Source organism: Hemibagrus wyckioides, linkage group LG14 (genome assembly GCF_019097595.1).
Source record: "Hemibagrus wyckioides isolate EC202008001 linkage group LG14, SWU_Hwy_1.0, whole genome shotgun sequence".
In the NCBI taxonomy this organism is placed as follows: Eukaryota; Metazoa; Chordata; class Actinopteri; order Siluriformes; family Bagridae; genus Hemibagrus; species Hemibagrus wyckioides.
Window position 1 is genome coordinate 8,609,579 of NC_080723.1, and position 21,602 is coordinate 8,631,180.

Genomic DNA, 21,602 nt, shown 5'->3' on the forward strand with positions numbered 1-21,602 from the left:
TTAAAATACTTTAAACATAAAAAACAGCCTCATACTAAAGCGAGCTTCATCTAAATTCATCTGGTCCATTACTGGGCACAGAGACGGATTAAATGACCGGCAGTAGATAAGGAACAGATGTGTGGCACGATTTCTCATAAGAGTTGTGAAAATATCTGATGGAGAAAAAAGGGCACTGGTTACAAGGGAAATGTTAAAGAAGAACTAGTCTGAAAAGTGAGGATCAAATCAGAATAAAATGCTGTATTTATTATTTTCAGCACACTCTTCTTTAGGACCAAAATCCTAATAAACACTGTTCAGTTCGAATATTAAAGGTGCAAGTGAATGGGTATTTTTTCGTTCTCCAGCTGACGTTCTGAACAAGGTGAAGGCTTTCTCGAGAAAGGAGACAGACTGGTTCACATTTCTGACCTTTTTTGTAAACAACTTGCTTTTATTTCAGTTAAAACACGAACGAAGAAAAAAACCTCGCTGTCATTATGGAATATCTTTTGATCTAAATGAAATGAGACACAGCACTTAACAAGTGACCATGAAGAGAACAGCAGGATTCTGAAGACATTTATTCATAGATCAATGAAACATTTACAGAAGACCATTCAGTGTCATCTTTTCTTTCTCTTTATCTTTTCTCTCTCCTCATTCTGAATCTCCGTACAGTACGTCCCCTAGGAGCTTTTGAACAGCTTCTGCGTCACTTGGGTCTGAAACAGAACACAAACACACGTTACACAAACACACACATACATGTGTACACGAAATATATTACACTAGTTTTATTTAATGATGCCCATTTGTTGTTAAGAGAATGAAGGTGTTGATTTTTTAAAAATCTTAAAGATGTGCATGTTTCCCATATTTGTCTTACGTGTAAAAAAAAAAAATAACTTAAAGGCGGAGTTGAATGTTTTGCAGTCAGTGATGCCTTTAACTGCAGAAATCAAATCCTGCAGATTTTCTTCCTGAACAAAACCCAACTACTGAATTATTGGGCTCATTTATTTTAGTCATAAACCTCTTCCTTTTTTCTTTTTGAAATACATTTTTATTAATTTACTTTTATAAATTTATTTTTTTGTATTAATTAATGTATTTATTTGAATTTATTCCAAACATTCAGGGCACAGAAGCTGATAAAGGTCTAATCCGTCTCACCAGACGACTCTACAATCCATGTTCTGTATTATAATCATCTTGTGGACCATAATTGAATTTAAAGATAAAAAAAATACACATATTGTCTGTTTTTCCAGTCAGAGTTTGAACAGCGCAATAAACTCATAACCTTATCTACTAACAAAATATGCTAATTGAAATGTTTTCAAAATGTTTTCAGAATATTTCATGCTTGTCCAAAGAACCAATTTAGGGGTTTCATAATGAGGGTGAAGATTTAGACAAGAACAGGTGTGTGGGGTTTTTTTTGGTAAAATACTAATAAACATGTAGATTCAGTCATATAATCCCAAATGAGTTCAAATGAGATCATTTCAGATCCATGTTGTAATATTACAAAGGTTGTATGTGTCAGTATATGTGTGTATGTGTACGCAAGTGTGTATGTGATAGTAGGTGTGTGTATGTGTGTGTGTAAATGTGTGTGTGTACGTAAGTGTGTATGTGATAGTATTTGTGTGTGTAAATATGTGTGTGTGTATGTGTACGTAAGTGTGTATGTGATAGTATTTGTGTGTGTAAATATGTGTGTGTGTATGTGTATGTAAGTGTGTATGTGAAAGTATGTGTGTGTAAATGTGTGTGTGTACATAAGTGTGTATGTGAAAGTATATGTGTGTGTAAATATGTGTGTGTGTGTACGTAAGCGTGTGTGATAGTATTTGTGTGTGTGTGTGTATGTGTACGTAAGTGTGTATGTGAAAGTATGTGTGTGTAAATGTGTGTGTGTGTGTATGTGAAAGTATGTGTGTGTAAATATGTGTGTGTGTGTGTGTGTGTACGTAAGTGTGTATGTGAAAGTATATGTGTGTGTAAATGTGTATGTGATAGTATGTGTGTATATGTGTGTATGTAAGTGTGTATGTGATAGTATATGTGTGTGTAAATATGTGTGTGTGTGTACGTAAGTGTGTGTGATAGTATTTGTGTGTGTGTGTATGTGTACGTAAGTGTGTATGTGAAAGTATGTGTGTGTAAATGTGTGTGTGTGTATGTGAAAGTATGTGTGTGTAAATATGTGTGTGTGTGTGTGTGTACGTAAGTGTGTATGTGAAAGTATATGTGTGTGTAAATGTGTATGTGATAGTATGTGTGTATGTGTATGTAAGTGTGTATGTGATAGTATATGTGTGTGTAAATGTGTATGTGTGTATGTGTGTATGTGATAGTATATGTGTGTGTAAATATGTGTGTATGTGTATGCAAGTGTGTATGTGATAGTACATGTGTATATGTGTGTATGTGATAGTATATGTGTGTGTAAATATGTGTGTATGTGTACATAAGTGTGTATGTGAAAGTATATGTGTGTGTATGTGTATGTATGTGTGTATGTGATAGTATGTGTGTGTAAATATGTGTGTATGTGAAAGTATGTGTGTGTATGTGTATGTACGTGTGTATATGATAGTATGTGTGTGTAAATATGTGTGTATGTGAAAGTATGTGTGTGTATGTGTATGTACGTGTGTATATGATAGTATGTGTGTGTAAATATGTGTGTATGTGAAAGTATGTGTGTGTATGTACGTGTGTATGTACGTGTGTATGTGATAGTATGTGTGTGTAAATATGTGTGTATGTGTACATAAGTGTGTATGTGAAAGTATATGTGTGTGTATGTGTATGTATGTGTGTATGTGATAGTATGTGTGTGTAAATATGTGTGTATGTGAAAGTATGTGTGTGTATGTGTATGTACGTGTGTATGTACGTGTGTATGTGATAGTATGTGTGTGTAAATGTGTGTATGTGTACGCAAGTGTGTATGTGATAGTATGTGTGTGTATGTGTACGTAAGTGTATAAGTGATAGTATATGTGTGTATGTGTACGTAAGTGTGTATATGATAGTATATGTGTGTATGTGTACGTAAGTGTATAAGTGATAGTATATGTGTGTATGTGTACGTAAGTGTGTATATGATAGTATGTGTGTGTATGTGTACGTAAGTGTATAAGTGATAGTATATGTGTGTATGTGTACGTAAGTGTGTATATGATAGTATGTGTGTATGTGTACGCAAGTGTGTATGTGATAGTACATGTGTATATGTGTGTATGTAAGTGTGTATGTGATAGTATATGTGTGTGTAAATATGTGTGTATGTGTACGTAAGTGTGTATGTGAAAGTATGTGTGTGTATGTGTATGTATGTGATAGTATGTGTGTGTAAATATGTGTGTATGTGTACGCAATTGTGTATGTGAAAGTATGTGTGTGTATGTGTATGTACGTGTGTATGTACGTGTGTATGTGATAGTATATGTGTGTGTAAATATGTGTGTATGTAGGTGTGTATGTGATAGTATATGTGTGTGTAAATATGTGTCTATGTGTACGTAAGTGTGTATGTGATAGTATGTGTGTGTATGTGTACGCAAGTGTGTATGTGATAGTACATGTGTATATGTGTGTATGTGTACGTAAGTGTATAAGTGATAGTATATGTGTGTATGTGTACATAAGTGTGTATATGTAAGTATATGTGTGTGTATGTTTATATACAGTTTATGTAGATTGCCAAACCACATTTTTGGTTGAACTGCAGTTAGTTAATGTGTTTCTGCAAATACTGGAATAAACACCTGTAAGACAACACTATACAGATTTTTTTTAATGTAGACCACTTGTAACGTGACCTGTCACCTAAAATGAGTCTGACCCCTGCTTAAGTAAGTTATCTTTATTTGTCACATATACATTACTGTACAGTGAAATTCTTTCTCTGTATATCTCATCCTTGAGGGTTGGGGCCAGAGTGCAGGGTCAGCCATGATGTAGCGCCCCGGAGCAGGGTGGGTTGGGGGCCTTGCTTAAGGGCCCAACGGTGGCAGCTTGGCAATGCTGGGGCTTGAACCCCGATCTTCTGGTCAGAGACCCAGAACCTTAACCACTTGAGTTACCACTGCCCTTTAGGTCCAAGTCCATTTTATCTAGAGACTTTTGTCTTAAAATGACCAATCAAATAGACCAGGAACAAGAAGGACTGAATGATAAATATAATACGACTGATAATGGTAAGTTGGGGGAGGGTTGGGGGTTTGATTCCCATCTCTGGCCTCGGTGTGTGTGTGTAGTTTGCAATTCTCCTCGCACTTTAGGGGTTTCCTCTGGGCACTCGGGTCCCTCTCCCAGTCCAAAGACATGGCTAACTGCCATCTCTAAATTGTGTAGTATGTGAATAGGTGTGTGTGTGTGCCTGCCCTGTTTTGTGCCCCGAGACCCTGGTATATAGGTCGTAAGTTTCCAGTGACCCTGTGTAGTACAAGTGCTACAGAAAATGGATGGGAGTCATTGAAGATTTAGGAAGTGCAGTCCAATAGTTATCACCAGATCTTTCTAAAAGACTCAGTATGGAGGCACTTGTTATTACTGTTTAAGACACTGTGTCTAATATATGACAGCAGTACATAGAATATAATATTAAAATATTTTTATTAATTAGGAATAAATGCACTAGCTAGATATGACATGTCTGATTTCCCCTTGGTGCAGAATGAGCTGCTGACATTTTAGTCACCTTTCCTCGTTCTATTAGCACAAAAACAATGAATGAAAAAAAATACACAACATTTTTTCTTTTCTTTTTTTTGTTTCTCCTTTCATTTATCAAGCTATAATCAAGCTAAGAAAATCATGAAGAAGTGACCCAGCAGGCTCCAAAATGTAATCATTATTAATAATGAAATTCTGAACCTCCATTAAGAGCTTGTTATGCCTCGGTCAGTTGTGCAAAGAAAACATGAGTGCTCAGGAAAAGTTCATCCTTTTAGCACGTTTTGGAGAGACATTATTTCTACAAGGGGGCTTCACTTCAGGAAATGAAAGAAATGAGTAGGTTTCAAGAACATGAGGAATAGGACAATCTTTGCCTTTAACAGTGTATGTTTCTTGCTCATGTCCCTGAGCTCCTTACTTAGTAAACAGATTGGTTTATGGTTCATCAGGGAGATAATTATTTACGAAAATGAACATGGGACATGTGGTTTGACCATTTGCCATTTGTTCACACACACACACACACACACACACACTTCTCACCCACTCCCAGCTTGTGCAGCAGATCTGTGTATTCTGGCCTCTGCTCCAGCACCCTCCTGAGGCTGGTGGGTTCCATACACTCCAGCTCAACCCTCCAGTACACATAGATCTTCTGACTGAAGCTCACGTACACCAGACAGGGGATGTTCCTGCCCTGTTTGCACGCGTACAGTCCTGCAACAGTAAAGAATCACATGATGTGTGACAGTGCTGATGTACATTATTAACATGTGTCTGTATGTAGATATCAACACAGATGACAGGAAACTATGTGGACTATACGAACATTAGAGACTGATTTTGTATAACCAACTTCTCCACTGCACATATTCTTACACATGCACTGGCACTTTATTTATGACATATTTATGCACGCTGTGAATTTTGTCTGGGATTGTATTCAAATTAAATGAATGCCAAATGAATAGTTATAAACTTTAAAACAGCTCTATAGAAATCTACAGCATAAATGCAGTGTATTTGTGTATAAATGAATCTGCCTTTATGTGTGTGTCATTTGATGTGCTTTATATAAAAAATAATAATTATGTAACCTCACTGCAAGATGCATTCATCCTTGACTAACAAAGTACTCTGGATGACAGAAAGGCTTAGAGGAGCAGCGAGGAAAGAAAGTTGGCGTTGAGAGTTTTCTAAAGCTCCTGTACTGACAACTAGTGGTGAGTCATGTGATCGCATTTACAGCTTGCTATCATGCTCCATTCCAACAGGTTAAGATGAATAACAGCATTACCGGCGCAAAAAGCGTTGACGTTCTCGTCAAACTGAAACCGAACGACCATACGATTGTGGTCGATGATGTAAGTCTGGCCGTCCCAGGCACACGCCACCACCTCCTCTCTGCCATCACCCTGAATACACAACCGTATACACGCATCACACAGTGCAGCTCAGTCAGTTAAAAAAACAACTACTGTGTATTAGGTGTGTAGTATCACACTCGGCGCTTAACCTACTTACCGTAACATCCAGTTTCTGCAGTGCGAAGAGCTGGTGATCCACCTGCACTGACCACAAGAGCTGCTCAGAGCTGTCCATGAGCTTCAGAGTTCCTGCACCAATAAAACAAACACTATATCACTGGGGAAAATGAATAATGAAATCACCTGACTCATATATATATACACTGTATATACAGATTTACACCAGATGTCGGCTGTGCATCTGTTCTAGTGTTTCCACTGATATGGTGACACTCAGGATCAGGATTTTCAGGATGAAGTCAGTCATCCTCAGCCGTAAATTCAGGCATGCCTAGTTTAATATTTTCAGTTTGATTAAAAAAACACACAAACACACACTTTAGGCTACAAATAAGCCAGCCATTTAAATCAGTCTAGATTTTTAGTCGGCACCAAATGGTCAGGAAATGCTGTTATAACATCTGAGCATATAACATCTGTATTTAATGTGTTTTTGTGCGTCGTAATTTTTTAAGGCTAGATTCAGGAGATAATTCAAAGAACATGGAATTCAACATGGAGGTTTGTCAAATGCGGGTTGTCTCCATAGCTCATGCTGCTTACCATCTAAAGTGCAGAGAGCAAATAAGCCTCCTTTCGAGTCGTCGTCCTTCGATCCTAAACAAAAAAAAAATGGACAGGTTTTCTTCTGAAAACAAAAACAGAAAACTTCCGAATACAGTTGTAATAATCATGAATTGCATCCTGTGTTAAATGTAAGCTATTTATTTGTTATATTGTTAAGTGAGTTAATGAGGCCGAAAGTGGACCACATCCTGGTGGTCCAGCGGCAGGATCCCACACTCTCATTGCCGCGGCCCGGTTTGGATACCCGGGCAGGGCGCTTACCCAGCCACTGAAGAGTTAACTCTCAGTGCCGGTCCCAAGCCCGGATAAAATGGGAGGGTTGCATCAGGAAGGGCATCCGGCGTAAAACCTGTGCCAAATTGAAATGTGCGGACCAAATGATCCGCTGTGGCAACTCCAACAGGGAGCAGCCGAAAGAACAACAACTGTTAAATGAGTTAATTGCAGATACAGGTCCAGAGCTTCGGTTAATGTTCTCATCCGGTTTGTAAGTGACTCTTATCCACTACACTATCTCTTCTCCTGACACTGTAAAACACCCTCTGATCTTGAGAGGTACCCAAGCCTTTGCATAATATTTACATTACACACATTTTTTTATTCCTTCTTGTAATGAATGTCTTCATCACGTCCTGTTTAAATAGGCTCAAAAGCTCAAAAGCTGTGTAAGTGCCTGTTTCCTGTTGATGGGACAATAAACAGTTGACATTCTTGAACTATTGATCTCCTGGGATTTTCGAAGAAAGTGTTTGAAAAAATTTTACACGCGACAAAAGCAAAAAAACATCCAGTGAACATCAGTTGTGCATCTTGTTGATGAACATTTGCTACAAATGTGGTGAGCAGAAAAGCATCTCCATATGTCTAACCTCGAGGCGGATAAACTACAAGAGGAAAAGACCACATCAGGTTCCACTCGTGTCAGCCAAAAGCAGGAATCTGAGTCTTACAGTGGGGGACAGGCTCACTCAAACCAACAGCTGCTTAGGAAAGATTGAGAAAAACGTCATCTGGTGTTTTTCTAAGCTCCAGTTTTGGTGAGTCCTGTTCAGACTGCTGTGTGTGAAAATCCCCAAAGGTTTCAAACCATTGTCAAAGTCACAGAGATCACATTTTATTCCACATTCTGATGTTTTATATTAAATTCAACTGAATTGACTCGATCTTGCAAGACTAAATGTATTTTGTTGCTGCAACGTGATTGGCTGATCAATCAGCATTTTTTGGAGGTTTGCTTATAAATGTATAAATATATGTATCAGAGAGAGAGAGAGAAAGTGTGTGTGTTCATGCAGTACCCCTACTGATGCTGCCTATCAAATGGGTTGACACGTTCTTGTTATGAATACGGCCAGTGGTCAGATGAAGAACAACGTCTCTGGAGGGTCCTTCTCTGTAGCGGGAGTAACAAAAACATGCACATCTGATCTCTTTTCTTGTTTCTTTTGAACATCATGTCATGTACCAACTAGAACAACCAAAGCAGATCTCAATGGCATCCATTCATACAAATCCTACTGCCCATTTTATTGCTGTCTGCACCTGGTACTGAATTCATTACTTCTTCTAAATAAATAAACTGGCCTCAGTGCTGAATGATAGAAACCCTGGAAACCATGGAAACTCCAAAGTACTGAATAGCGTAACATCATCTGATCATCATTTAGTCATTTAGCTTTTAATTCCCACTTATTGAGGTAAGCTGTATGCAGCACATGACTCTTTAAGCAGCTCTGATCCAAAATTCTGCAATTATAATAAGGACGACATTTCGCCCTGATCATTAAGGAGACACGGCTAAGAGCAAATCTGTGATCCTGCATTCAAATGAAAGAGTCTCCAAAATTCTGTGAAATAATAAAGCTGAAGGTTCCCGGACCCTCAGATGAGGCTAAGAAATCGCTGAGGATCTTCAGGGAATTAGTGTCATGAAAAAATATGAATAGTACTAATGTTATTAATATATTAGGATAACTCTCATCCACAGAGAGATGAGGAGCACTCACCCTGCAGATGCTACCACACGACTCTCTCCTGTCGCTGCACTGCCATCTTGTGTCCAGGAACAGAGCAGGATAGCGTAACCACAGCCCGGCTGAGAGACCATGAGCTCAGGCCTGCCGTCTGGTGCCGGGTTCACTGATAAACTGTCCACCTGGAGGGAAAATAGGTAGAAACTGTCACTGTGAGCACAGCACAGCGAGTGCGGCACCAGACCAGGTTCTATTCTTATTATATTTTTATATAATAAGGAGAATTATAGTAGTTATTATATACATTCTACTTTCAGAGCAGGACTAGAACATCAAACTGCATACGAGTGAAGGGATAAAACAAGCCATGAATCAATGTTATATTACACCTTTTATTAGAACTTTTATATTTACATTTATCACATCCCTTGTGTTTAGGTTGTTTTTTTTCTACAGCTATCTTGCGCTTAATTCTGGTAAAAACACAGTGGCAACTTTCAACTGGGGTTGAACCCTGAACGACTGATCCAGTATCCCAGAGACTTAACCGTTGAGCCAACACTGCACCACTGCCAGGCCATTAAACACTACTGAACTGTGTGATTTATGTACCTGTCCCTCCAAAAGCCACTTCTTCAACAGAATTAGCTGACCAGCAGACAGATCTGTGGCATCAGATGGCTCCTCCCATCGGAAAGCTCGCACCACACGGTCGGTGTAGCCCACGACCAGCTCGCTGCGTCCATCACCGTCTAACACACACACACACACACAGACAAACTATTCAATCTAAACAATCTATCCATCTCACATTACAAAGAAACCAGATGACATTTTACAACTCAACAATTTGGAAACGTTTACAGTGAAAATAAAAAAAACCTACACCCCTGACAAAACTGCAAGATTTAGAAATATAGAACAAATAATTCAAGTCAGATTTTTCCCCACCTTTAATGTGATATAGCAACCAAGAAAATTCAAATGAAAAAGAAAAACAAGAAACAGGAAAAAAATGAATGATGGCTTGATAAGTGTACCACCACGTAACACCGTTTACAGCACTGTGTGTCTTGGTGTACAATTAATTAATAATTAAGTACTATTAATTAATTAGGCAATTTTATTCACTCTTCCTTGCTCCCGATCGATTAAGTTGTGAGTGGATCACCTGTACACAGTCATCTCACAGCTTTATGATAGGGTTTAGATAAGAGCTCTGGCTGCAATACCCCCAAATTATTGATCTTCTTCTCCTGTTGCTTTGTTGACTTCAAGCTGATGCTTTGTTGACTTGAATTAGTGTTTTGGGTCGTCATTATGTTAGACTGTGAAATTCTTCAGCTGTCTAAAACAGACTGGTGTTTGGAGACGACCAAGACAGAAGCAGCACCATTCAAGCTGGCCAAATATGGAGAGTATGAGGCTGTATGCTTTAATAAAAGTGCTCATGCACAGTGAAGCAGAACAGAGAGTGATTGAGGAGATTAGGAAATGTGCGAGACAGCTGATTAGCACAGAGCCTGAGTGAGTGTTGCTGCTGTCAGACACAGCCAGCTGCCATCCTAAAGCTTCTGTTCAGTGAGGTCGTGTGTTCAATGGGTTCAATCTGTAGAAGTTCTCGGGTCTGGAGTCTATAACTTCTGCTTGTAAGATTTTAAATAATACGTTTTCAGTTCATTGGGTAATAAGGTGTCTAATAATAGTGGGATCTATATAATAGTGTATATATATATATATATACACAATGTGTATATGTGTAAATATATATTTCAATGTGGAAAGCATAGAAGCCAAAAGTGCAGACTGTGTGACAATTTCTGGCTTTTACATCATATTATTTACTTACAGTTAATTTAGTTTTATTTATATAGTGCTTTTAATAATGGACAATGTCAGGAAGTAGCTTTACTAAAACATATATATTATTAATGTATTGATTTAATAATAAGCAAGCCAGAGGTGATGGTGGTGATGAGGAAAAACTCTCTGACGACATAAGGAAGAAACCTTAAAAGGAACCAACCTCAAAAAGAAACCTCAACCTCATCTGGGTGACACCTGAGAGGGCAATTATATATCAGCTCCCTTCTCTAAATTCCTAAATGTGTTCATTCTAGTGTTAATATGAAGTCTGTCTTGTTGAAGTAATCAACTGTTCACTGATGGAGACTTGTTTGTGGTAAGTCCTAAACGTCCACAGTAATCTCATGTATCTCCAGGCTGCCAGTGTCGACATTCAAGCATGCTTTAGCTGGACATCCTGCTCTATAAAGTATCAGGAGAGTACCAGGAGATTGTGAGTGGTGGCCTCTAATCTACTGTTTTGTAGTTTGATGATCCTGGAGGAAGATGTTTCCAAAACATTTATCCAAATCTACACAAAAAAGGAAATCATACCAGAGAAACAAACTTGTCCATTCATCAACCCCATTGAAGACTAGGACAGTGGATGGTGAGGAGACGCTGACTACTGAGCTCTTACTCTGTGTTCTCCACCTTCACCCAGAATCAGAGGTTAAGATGAGGTTGCATAAAGTAGTAAATAATGGGTTTCTGTTATTAAAAATCATATAGTGCTTATTACTCAGGGCATCTTTCACATCGCAAAACATCATGAACTCTGCTTGATTGTCGCCTACAAACTCTTTGTCTGATGTTTTCACTGGCCTCACTGAGTAGTTTTCTAATAATTTAACTTGTTCTATTTTTGTGACATTTTTGTCTGCACCTCCCTTTGTCTTGCCTCGTGACAGTGGCAATAATTCTGGAGCTGGCATTCCATAACATGAACCAAAAGATTAAATGGATATAAAAGTCTGAGGTGTGAGTCTTTGATAAATATTTTGCAAAATGAAAATCGCTGCTGTTGCTGTTCGACTCACCGATGTCACTGATGAGCATGACTTTTGTGTTGGCTGGGATGTGCTGAGTAAAACACGGCTTCTGGTCATCCCCAAACAACAACTCGGGCTGGTTGGAGGATTCGGCTTTGGCTGCAGCGGAGGCAATATCAAACAGGTGGAACCAGCCTTCCGCACCTACAGCCACCACTAGGTTCTGGTACAGAAAACACAGCGTCAAAACCAGGACTGTAAAATGTCAACTAAACAATTAATGTTTCACGTCAAGGTAAAAAGCCATTTTTCCATGTTGCCTTACCTTGCCTTTGTTACAGAGGTCTCCTACTCCAACACAGGTGAGCTAGCAACAGAACACAGTTGTGCACCAATAAGACAGTAGATTATATTATTATATTATACTCATTATTAATAATGAGAGTGAATGGACTGATAATCCTACTTACCATTCCTACACATGATCTAGTGATCCAGGGCTTGGAGTCATCATTCTTATAGATGTATAACTTCCCACTCGTGTCACCGACCACAAGTTCATTAAACTAAAGAGGAAAATATGTGATAAGGTATTTTTATTTATACAGATATCTCCATATGCACAACATTTATTCATCTTGTGTAAGCAATTCAGCTTCCAATCCAGCCCAATCCAGGGAACACTGAGAGCATTAAACTCTGGATGGAGCACCAGTCTAACATACACCGATCAGGCATAATATTATGACCTCTGACAGGTGAAGCGGATAACACTGATTATCTCCTCATTATGGCACCTGTTAGTGGGTGGGATATATTAGGTAGCAAGTGAACATTTTGTCCTCAAAGTTGATGTAGTAGCAGGAAAAATTAGAAGCAGGAAAAATGGGCAAGCGTAAGGATTTGTGCGAGTTTGATGAAGGGCCAAATTGTGATGGCTAGATGACTGAATCAGAGCATCTCCAAAACTGCAGCTCCTGTGGGGTGTTCCCGGTCTGCAGTGGTCAGTATCTGTCAAAACTGGTCCAAGGAAGGAACAGTGGTGAACCGGCAACAGGGTCATGGGTGGCCAAGGCTCATTGATGACGTGGGGAGAGAAGGCTGGCCCGTGTGGTCCGAACCAACAGACGAGCTACTGTTGTTCAAATTGATGAAGAACTTAATGCTGGTTCTGATAGAAAGGGGTCAGAATACACAGTGCATGATGGGTCAGGGCTGTTTTGGCAGCAAAAGGGGGACCAAAACAATATTAGGCAGGTGGTCATAATGTTATGCCTGGCCAGTGTACATCCACAGGTGTGACAGCTGGAGAAAGTACCACTGGCCGAATCCCAAATGACTCTGTTATTAGACTGAATATGAACTACAGCGCTTGCTGAAGTTGTTACTTCAAACCCAATAATACTGCCTTTGATCTCCAGACTCTGTTGTTAGATTTGGTGACTGTTTAGACCTCTTTAGTGACTTTAGTACATGAAAAAAGTAAGAAGGAAAGAAAAATGTTACTAGAAATGACTAATCACCAACCACAATTGTTCCCAGTGACCAATCACTATTGTTCTCAATGACCAATCACTAATCATAATTGTTCCCAAAGACCAATCACTAATCATAATTGTTCCCAAAGACCAATCACCAATTACTATTGTTCCCAATGACCAATGACTAATCAATATTGTTCCCAGTGACCAATCACTATTGTTCTCAATGACCAATCACTAATCATAATTGTTCCCAAAGACCAATCACTAATCATAATTGTTCCCAAAGACCAATCACCAATTACTATTGTTCCCAATGACCAATGACTAATCAATATTGTTCCCAGTGACTAATCACAATTGTTCTCATTGACCAATCACTAATCATAATTGTTCCCAGTGACCAGTCACTAATCATAATTGTTCCCAATGACCAGTCACTAATCATAATTGTTCCCAATGACCAATCATAATTGTCCCCAATGCCCAATCACCAATTACTATTGTTCCCAGTCACAATTGTTCCAATGACCAATCACTAATCAATATTGTTCCCAGTGACCAATCACTATTGTTTCCAATGACCAATCACAATTGTTCCCAATGACCAATCACTATTGTTCCCAATAACTAATCACCAATCACTATTTTTCCCAATGACCAATCACTATCATTCTATAAACCAATCACTATTGTTCCTAATAACCAATCACCAATCACTACTATTTCTAAAGACCAATTGCCAATCATTATTAACCAATCACTAATGTTTCTAAAGACCAATCACCAATCACTATTGTTCTCAATGACCAATCACTAATCATAATTGTTCCCAAAGACCAATCACTAATCATAATTGTTCCCAAAGACCAATCACTATTGTTCCCAATAACTAATCACCAATCACTACTGCTTCCAAAGACCAATCACCAATCACTACTGTTTCTAAAGACCAATCACCAATCACTATTGTTCTCAATAACCAATCACTGCTCCCACTGATCACTATTGTTTGTCTCACTTTTGCACTTGTTATAAACTCTTTTCCTGGAAGTATAGTGTATGTGTAACAGGTTAGTTTGTGGTGCTGTAACCAACAATAACTTCTTTCTATAAGAAATAAATCATAATCTATGATCTACTTTCTATTCTGACAAATGAGTCTATTCTAATCCTCATCTTCCTTCTACATGGATATTGGACTATGGATATTTCCATAATCTGGACCCATCGATGAAGATGCAAATTAGTCTATGACGTCACCTGGTGCCTTTTTTGAGCGTGTTCTAGACACTTTCCCCTGAAAAGAGCTGGTGGATGAACTTACAGAGTCGTTATCGGCATCTCCGAGGCAGATCGCGTGAGGAAACAGCGAGCCGGTGAAGTCCAAACACACACGCTGAACAAAACTCAGGGAGCGCATTATACACTGTTTACAGATGTGCTGTGTGTGTGTGTGTGTTTTAGGGAAAGCTATAGCATTACTGACACACAGCTTTCCAGCTAAGGAAGAGTAAAGTGGAACATTTTATACTATATTACACTTCAAACTGCTTCATATTATAGAAATACATTTCCACTTATCATTAACATTCTGTTAGCAAGCTGCAGCTCCTTCCCAATACAAACACAACACGTGACCAAAACTACGCGGAAGACTTTTTTTTTTTCAAAATAAAAGCTTCTATTTAAAAAAAAATACAGTACTAAATAATAATAGCGAAAATAATATTTAAGCAATACATAATAGATAAATCATGTGACATATAGTACATATTTAAATGACAAATAAATAAATAAAAAATTAACATTACAACCTGATGGAGATTGAAGAGTGATGGGAAATACACTATTTCCAAACGTTGGGACACCCCTCCAAATCATTGAATTCAGGTGTTGTTTTTCAGCAGATGGGCTAGGTTCCTTAGTTCCAGTGACATTTTGGACAATTTTATGCTCCCAACTTTGTGGGAACAGTTTGGGGATGACCCCTTCCTGTTCCAACATGACTGCACACCAGTGCACAAAGCAAGGTCCATAAAGACAATGAATTAGAGCGGAGACTGCAGGCCCGGCCAAAACTGGGACATCTGCCTTTACATGAACATGAATGTAATATGGAGTTGACACCTTTGCAGCTATAACAGCTTCAACTCTTCTGGAAGGCTTTCCACAAGGTTTAGGAGTGTGTTTATGGGAATTTCTGACCATTCCTCAAGAAGCACATCTGTGAGGTCAGGCACTGATGTTGAACAAGAAGGCTTGGCTCTAACTCATCACAAACTTGTTGTATTGGGTCGAGGTCAGGACTGTGCAGGCCATTCAAGTTCCTCCTCATGCTGGAACAGGAAGGGGCCATCCTCAAACTGTTCCCACAAAGTTCGGAATATGAAATTTTCCAAAATGTCTTGGTAAGCCGAAGCATACTCAAGCCGAGTCCAGGCCCTGAAAAACAATGCTTTAATTCAATTATCTGGAGGGGTGTCCCAAAACATTTGTCAGTATAGTGTATGTGTCAATGACTGCATAATAGTCTAATGCAACTGAGTAAAAATGTGGCTTATGTACAGAATATACACATCGTTCAGGGGATATAAAAATGTCTACACACCCCTGTTAATAGTGCAGGCTTTTGTGATGTAAAAGAAAAGAAAAAGAAAAAAATGAAAGATGAATAAAGTCAGATTTACAATGATATAGCGTTAAAAAATGTTTTCAGGAGAAAAAAGGAAAAAAGTACAATAACAAAGTGTACAATCTTTTATAATGAGGAATGTTGAAATGTGACTAATCACATGTCTGAGCTACAGAGTAAGGTGGCAAGATTGAAGCTTTTTCACATGAACATCCAAGCCCCTCACCAGATGGTGTCAAAATGTGTCTAATCTTTTTGGCTTTATTCCAAAAGATATGTTTGGTGCAAAAACAAGACAACTTATCACCCAAAGAACACCATCCCCGTGGTGAAGCATGGTGGTGGCAGTATCATGCTATAGGTCTGCTTCTCCAGTCACTATTTTGGCACCAAAACCTAAAGGTGTCTGTTAAAATTTCCACCTTCAAGCACAGTAATAATGCAAAGAACAAACCCGAGTCACCAAAATAATGACTTCAGATAAAGAAGAGCATTTTTGCAAAGAAGCATGGAATAACATTTTAAGTTTGTAGACACTTTTGTAAAAAGGCTGAATGCTGTGTTACAAGTGAAAGGTATTTTAACAAAGTATGAATTAAGGGGTGTGTATACTTATGCAACCATGTTATAACCCATCCATCCATCCATCCATCCATTTTCTATACCTGCTTTATTCCTAATTAGGGTCACGCGGATCTGCTGGAGCCTATCCCAGCACATATTGGGCGAAAGGCAGGGGTACATCCTGGACAGGTTGCCAGTCCATCACACGGCCACATATAGACAGACAACCACCGCACTTGCACTCTCTCCTGTGGGCAATTTAGAATTACCAGTCAACCTAATGTACATGTTTTTGAACTGTGGGAGGAAACTGGAGTAAATCCATGGAAGCACAGGGAGAACATGCAAACTCCACAATTTATCCTGGATTCATTTAGGCTTTCTCTTTATATCTGCCGTACTTGGATTGAGCTCCAGATGGCAGAGTGTCTGCATGCACATTTCTTTTCATTCACAAAGGACTGTGGACTTTTACCTGTATTTGTTTTTATCAGCTTGTACAGAGTCACTGGTTGATTGCTGTGCGTCTGAACATGGAAAAGAAAACAAAACATCATAAAGTGAGCTTTTCCGCTTTTTATACAATTGTAGGATTGAACAAACATATAACAAAAAGAGATTTAAAAGTGTGTTTGACTTTAATAGCACACGTATGCTGGGGAAAAATGCACATATGTGTGTTAATGTTGCTCCTTTAGTGATGAAGTGAAACTAGGCCACATGGCCCGGATGGAAAAGCAGACTGTTTACAGTGTGAAAGGCAGCAGGGTGGCATGTGTGTGTGTGTGTGATCTAGCAAATTGCACAGAGACCTCAACATGTTGTGCAATGCGTCTGGGAAGGCATTGAAATTTCTGTGACGCTTTTTACATTTACACGTTCCAGGCAGCTTCATCTCACTGGAATACAATGTGATACAGAGACCATTCGAGTGTCACACAATTTCAAGTTAATTCATGGTGTAAAATTCCTGCTTTACTTCTCATTGCTCTCTCTCTCTCTCTCTCTCTCTGTCTGTCTGTCTCTCTCACTCACTCAATTTTGAGTGTTAATTTGTGTATATTCCTGCTTCGTATCAGGAGGTCAATTGGATTTTACTTCCCAGTGTGTCAGTGTGCTCTCTCTCTGTCTCTCTCTTTTTCTCTCTCTAACACACACATGCACACAATCTCTCATTGTTTCTTGCTCTCTCTGTCTGTCTGCCTGTCGTTCTCTCTCTCTCTCACAGTCAGCATTTAGGGCTGCTTATCTTTGTATTCCATGAGTAAACTCTGTGTGTGTGTGTGTAGCCCGGGTAAACATTCCAATAAGCTCAGCCAATAACAACAATGGCGTTACAGAGAACGCCCTAACACCATATGATGAACACCCTAGAGGTAAAAAGTAGAAAAAAGTCAAAGGTTTTGTGTGAAAAAGAGAAAACATACTACAATTAGAAAAGGACACACACACACACACACACACACACACTGGCTAGGAGTTTTTGTGTGATCGTATTTCTTAAAATAATTCAACCATAACCAAAAAATCCACTGTACCTAAAAGAATTCAACCATAACCAAAGAAAAACACAGTAATCAGACAGAAGAACAATGAACACACACTGATCTGAAGAATATATCCAGCAGAAAATTTCACAAAACACAACACAAACAACAGGAACGAGAAGCCGAGACCGCTTCCCCCAGGCCATGAACCCATCTGTTCCATCACTGTTGAGGTTCAAAAGATCAGAGGTCACAGACAGTTATCGGTTTATCTGTGAAGCACCAGAGTGCAGTTGGAGATGTGGAAATGCACTGTGTGTGTGTGTGTGTGACCTCTCACAAGAATACAACACTAGACACCACACTAGATTGCCTAATGACAGCCTGAAGAAGAAAGTGTCACATGACCAAGCATGTCCGTCTAGCATTCTGTATGAGCTTGGTATGACTCATAACCTCAGAGTAACGTTATTATTATAACAGAGATTATAACAGAGAATCAATGAAAGAGTCAGTGAAAAGTTTGAGGAGGAGCCCAAGTTGTTCTTCATAACATGTACTTGTTTTCCTGAAGTTGGCAGGAAGGACAAGTAGTGCAAGAAAATCAATTCCATTATTAAGACATGTCAGCTTCATGTCCCACTTGCAGAAACATAGCAAATTATTTTTATTTTATCAATTATTGGAAACAAGCCAAAATTATTCTTTTGATTGTCAGAATGTGAAAAGTCTCCATAAACACACTTATGTGCAAATGAACAAGGGCAGATAAATATGTAAATATGAACATCGATAAATAACGCTATGTCATTATGTGCATAGAGAAGTATGTGCAAGCTGTACTTACAGCAAATAAAGTGTTAAGTGTAATTATATATTGTGCAAAAATGTGTACATTATGTCCATTGTATGTACAACAATAACAGAGATAATATACAGTGTATATACAGACAGATAGATAGATAGATAGATAGATAGATAGATAGATAGATAGATAGATAGATAGATAGATAGATAGACTAGGTGTAATTTATAAAAATGAACAATATGTACATTATAATTATATTATACAGAGAAAATGTAGCAGAATGTACAGGGTGAAGCAGAAGTGTTAGTGAGACATGACATGCTAGTGTAGAGTTATTTTTACTGTATACTATAAAATCAGACACAGTTCCCAAGCCAATAGAAGACATTTCTGTTTACAGGCACTTAGGAAGCAGAAGTTCACCTCGGCTCATTAGCTAACTGTCATATCAGTGAAATGACAGTGAAGACTTTAAGTGGGTTTAGCTCACTAGCTAGCTAGTTAACAATCTAACTAAGATCTCCATAACTTACTGTTGGACAACTAGCACATGCTCTTACTCAGGAATTGCCAATTTAGGACATGTTTACTTCGATAATTTTTTTTCAGATTACAAACGTCAACAAAGCTGTAAGCATTAAGAGACCTTCATGTCTTAAATTTCAGTCTCAGAGGCTAGTCCACCACTAGTTTCTTTAGTGCAGTGGTGATCACATTCGCCTGACACACGAAAGGTCCCCGGCTATTTTAACGAGTACATCAGGGGGACAGCTCATGTTGCACGTTTTGGGGGACAAAGTTAGGGAGGCCAGATTAAAATGGTTTGGAAATGTTCAGAAAAACAATTAAACAATTATACTGTCAGGTTGCTAGGCTACTCGGGTCTTTTTGCACCCGGGTTAGCGTGCAGCTCTTTTAGCACTAAAGGGTTTTATTCTCAACAGCTGCAGCACAACTTGTGATAGTCGCAGACACAGACATGAGTGTTTATAGCCTACTTTGCAGAAGAAAGCATTCTTATTCATATCTTTATTTCTTTATCTGAGTTTGTATTATTATATATCGATTAGCTTCCTAACTAGATTGCTTGCAGTCACTGTGCTTGGCTACCTGGTTAGCAAGTTTGCTTCACGTTTCTCTGCAGAAGATTTTGACACTATGTTATTTTCTGTTGTGTAGGTTTAATTTACTGGCACTAGATTGAGAGTAATACGTTTGTTCGCAGAAAGCTTTTCCAGTTTTTCTTTTCATCCGTCAGTTGCTCAATATTACATCACTAATAATACACCAATGGATGTGAGGCTTTTCAGTGAAAAGAAAGCACCACTGATGGCATGTCAAGGGGAAATCACAGCATTCCACCAACATGAAAAGGAGATTTAGAGTAAACGCAATCTTCCAAATGCAAGGTGCAATTTAATGTATATGCCTTCTGTCACCTCGGAGGAATGTCAGTGTCACAGTCAGGGGCGTCGCTAGGGCCAATCATTTGGGGCTCGAGCTGGGGCTGTTTTATCCCGTATTGTGCCACCGGAGTGTAGAGGAATTAATGAAATGTTGATCGGTTTAGTAGAGCACTTTTGCCGTTTACTGTACACCATTTTGACTGACATCTTTCTCCGTGTGCACACACACACACACACATGCAAAAATACCGCGAGAGTGTGCGCTGTAATATGCTCTAGAACCGCTCTCGCAATACTTTAATGTCCTACACCTGTCGGACACACAGCGCTACTTTCACACCACGTGACTAAAATACCTTACAGCCCTTGAGCAGGACAGCAAATAAAAATGTAAGAAAACACAACAATCTTATTACTCAGATAAAAGTCTAACTTCTAATATTTAATGTTAACACAGTTGATAAAAGTCGGCTAACAAACGTATGTTGTGTCAAAAAGGAGGCCCACTGTCTCTGATTCTGAAAGCCCCTGACATATAGGACCCTTTAGAATATTATTCCATTCCCAAGATGTACAAAAGTCTTAAATTAAATAAGCCTAAAGATAGATCTAAATAAAATATAAACTGTTAAAGCACTTAGACATTACAGTCTGAACATCATGACTTTCTATTATTCACCTAATGCAGTATTTAAGTTAAAATACAGACACGGCTTAGGTGAACAATGGACCAGAACAGACTCCAACATTCGGCTGTTCTGTCTATTGAAAAAAGGAATTCTCAGCACTATAAATAGTATGGTAATTGACCATTTTGCTCAAGTCCAGTCTCGGAGATACTCTCTGATGATCCCCCCCTCAAAGAAATAGTATAGAAAAGTCACCAAGAGCATGAAGTAGACAAGATACAAGCAGCAAGACAGATGAGAGAATGAGCCGAGAGAACAAGAAGAGAAGAGAAGCTGTAAAAAATAAAGAATAATACATACAGTAGTGGCAGCATAAATCAGGGATGAAATAATAGGTCCAGTATAATATAGATTATTGTAAAATAATAATAATAATAATAATAATAATAATAAAGGATCTACACGGCACTGCTTCACACACAAGCTGTAACAGAGATAATATTGCATGGCATGCCTGTGTGAGAGAGAAAATGTAATTAATTTAATGAACTCCTTTTTTTAGTAGCAAGACTCTGAAATGATGGGAGGAGTCAGAAAAGAAGATTGAATGAAATTTTCTAAAGTTGCATACTGTTTGTGTTCATTTGTGTTTATTATTAAACAATATTACATAAAAATGCCCTTACAAAACGTGTTATTCTTGCTTACCTCTTCCTAATTAGCCCCTGATGTTTTGGGCTCAGCCCCTGATGTTTTCAAATCCTAGATACGCCCCTGGTCACAGTTCAGTCTGTCTGTGATAATGAAATGATCATACAAGAAGACTCACATAGACGAGGTGTCCGGTAAATGGACACAGAGATTACAACTGAAGCAAAACTTAATTCCTGTGTGTTTATTTACAGCAGCATCCTAAAGTGTGTTTGCATTGCACTGTGTATCCTGTCATTGCTTTAAATAGAATTCAAACCGAAATCTAATCTACTAG

General features: G+C 38.6%; 1 protein-coding gene across 1 annotated transcript; it reads right to left on the reverse strand.

The window, feature by feature from the left end:
• Nucleotides 1–419: 419 nt before the first annotated feature.
• Nucleotides 420–14,738, reverse strand: itfg2 (integrin alpha FG-GAP repeat containing 2). The gene is made up of 12 exons (XM_058408792.1): nt 14,413–14,738; nt 12,075–12,170; nt 11,930–11,971; nt 11,653–11,827; nt 9,380–9,519; nt 8,801–8,949; nt 8,093–8,187; nt 6,771–6,824; nt 6,205–6,296; nt 5,978–6,095; nt 5,224–5,397; nt 420–707 (listed from the first exon to the last, which is right to left on the reverse strand). Exons 1-12 carry the CDS (start codon nt 14,506–14,508, stop codon nt 643–645), a joined length of 1,296 nt encoding a protein of 431 aa, XP_058264775.1. The 5' UTR covers nt 14,509–14,738; the 3' UTR covers nt 420–642.
• Nucleotides 14,739–21,602: the final 6,864 nt, after the last annotated feature.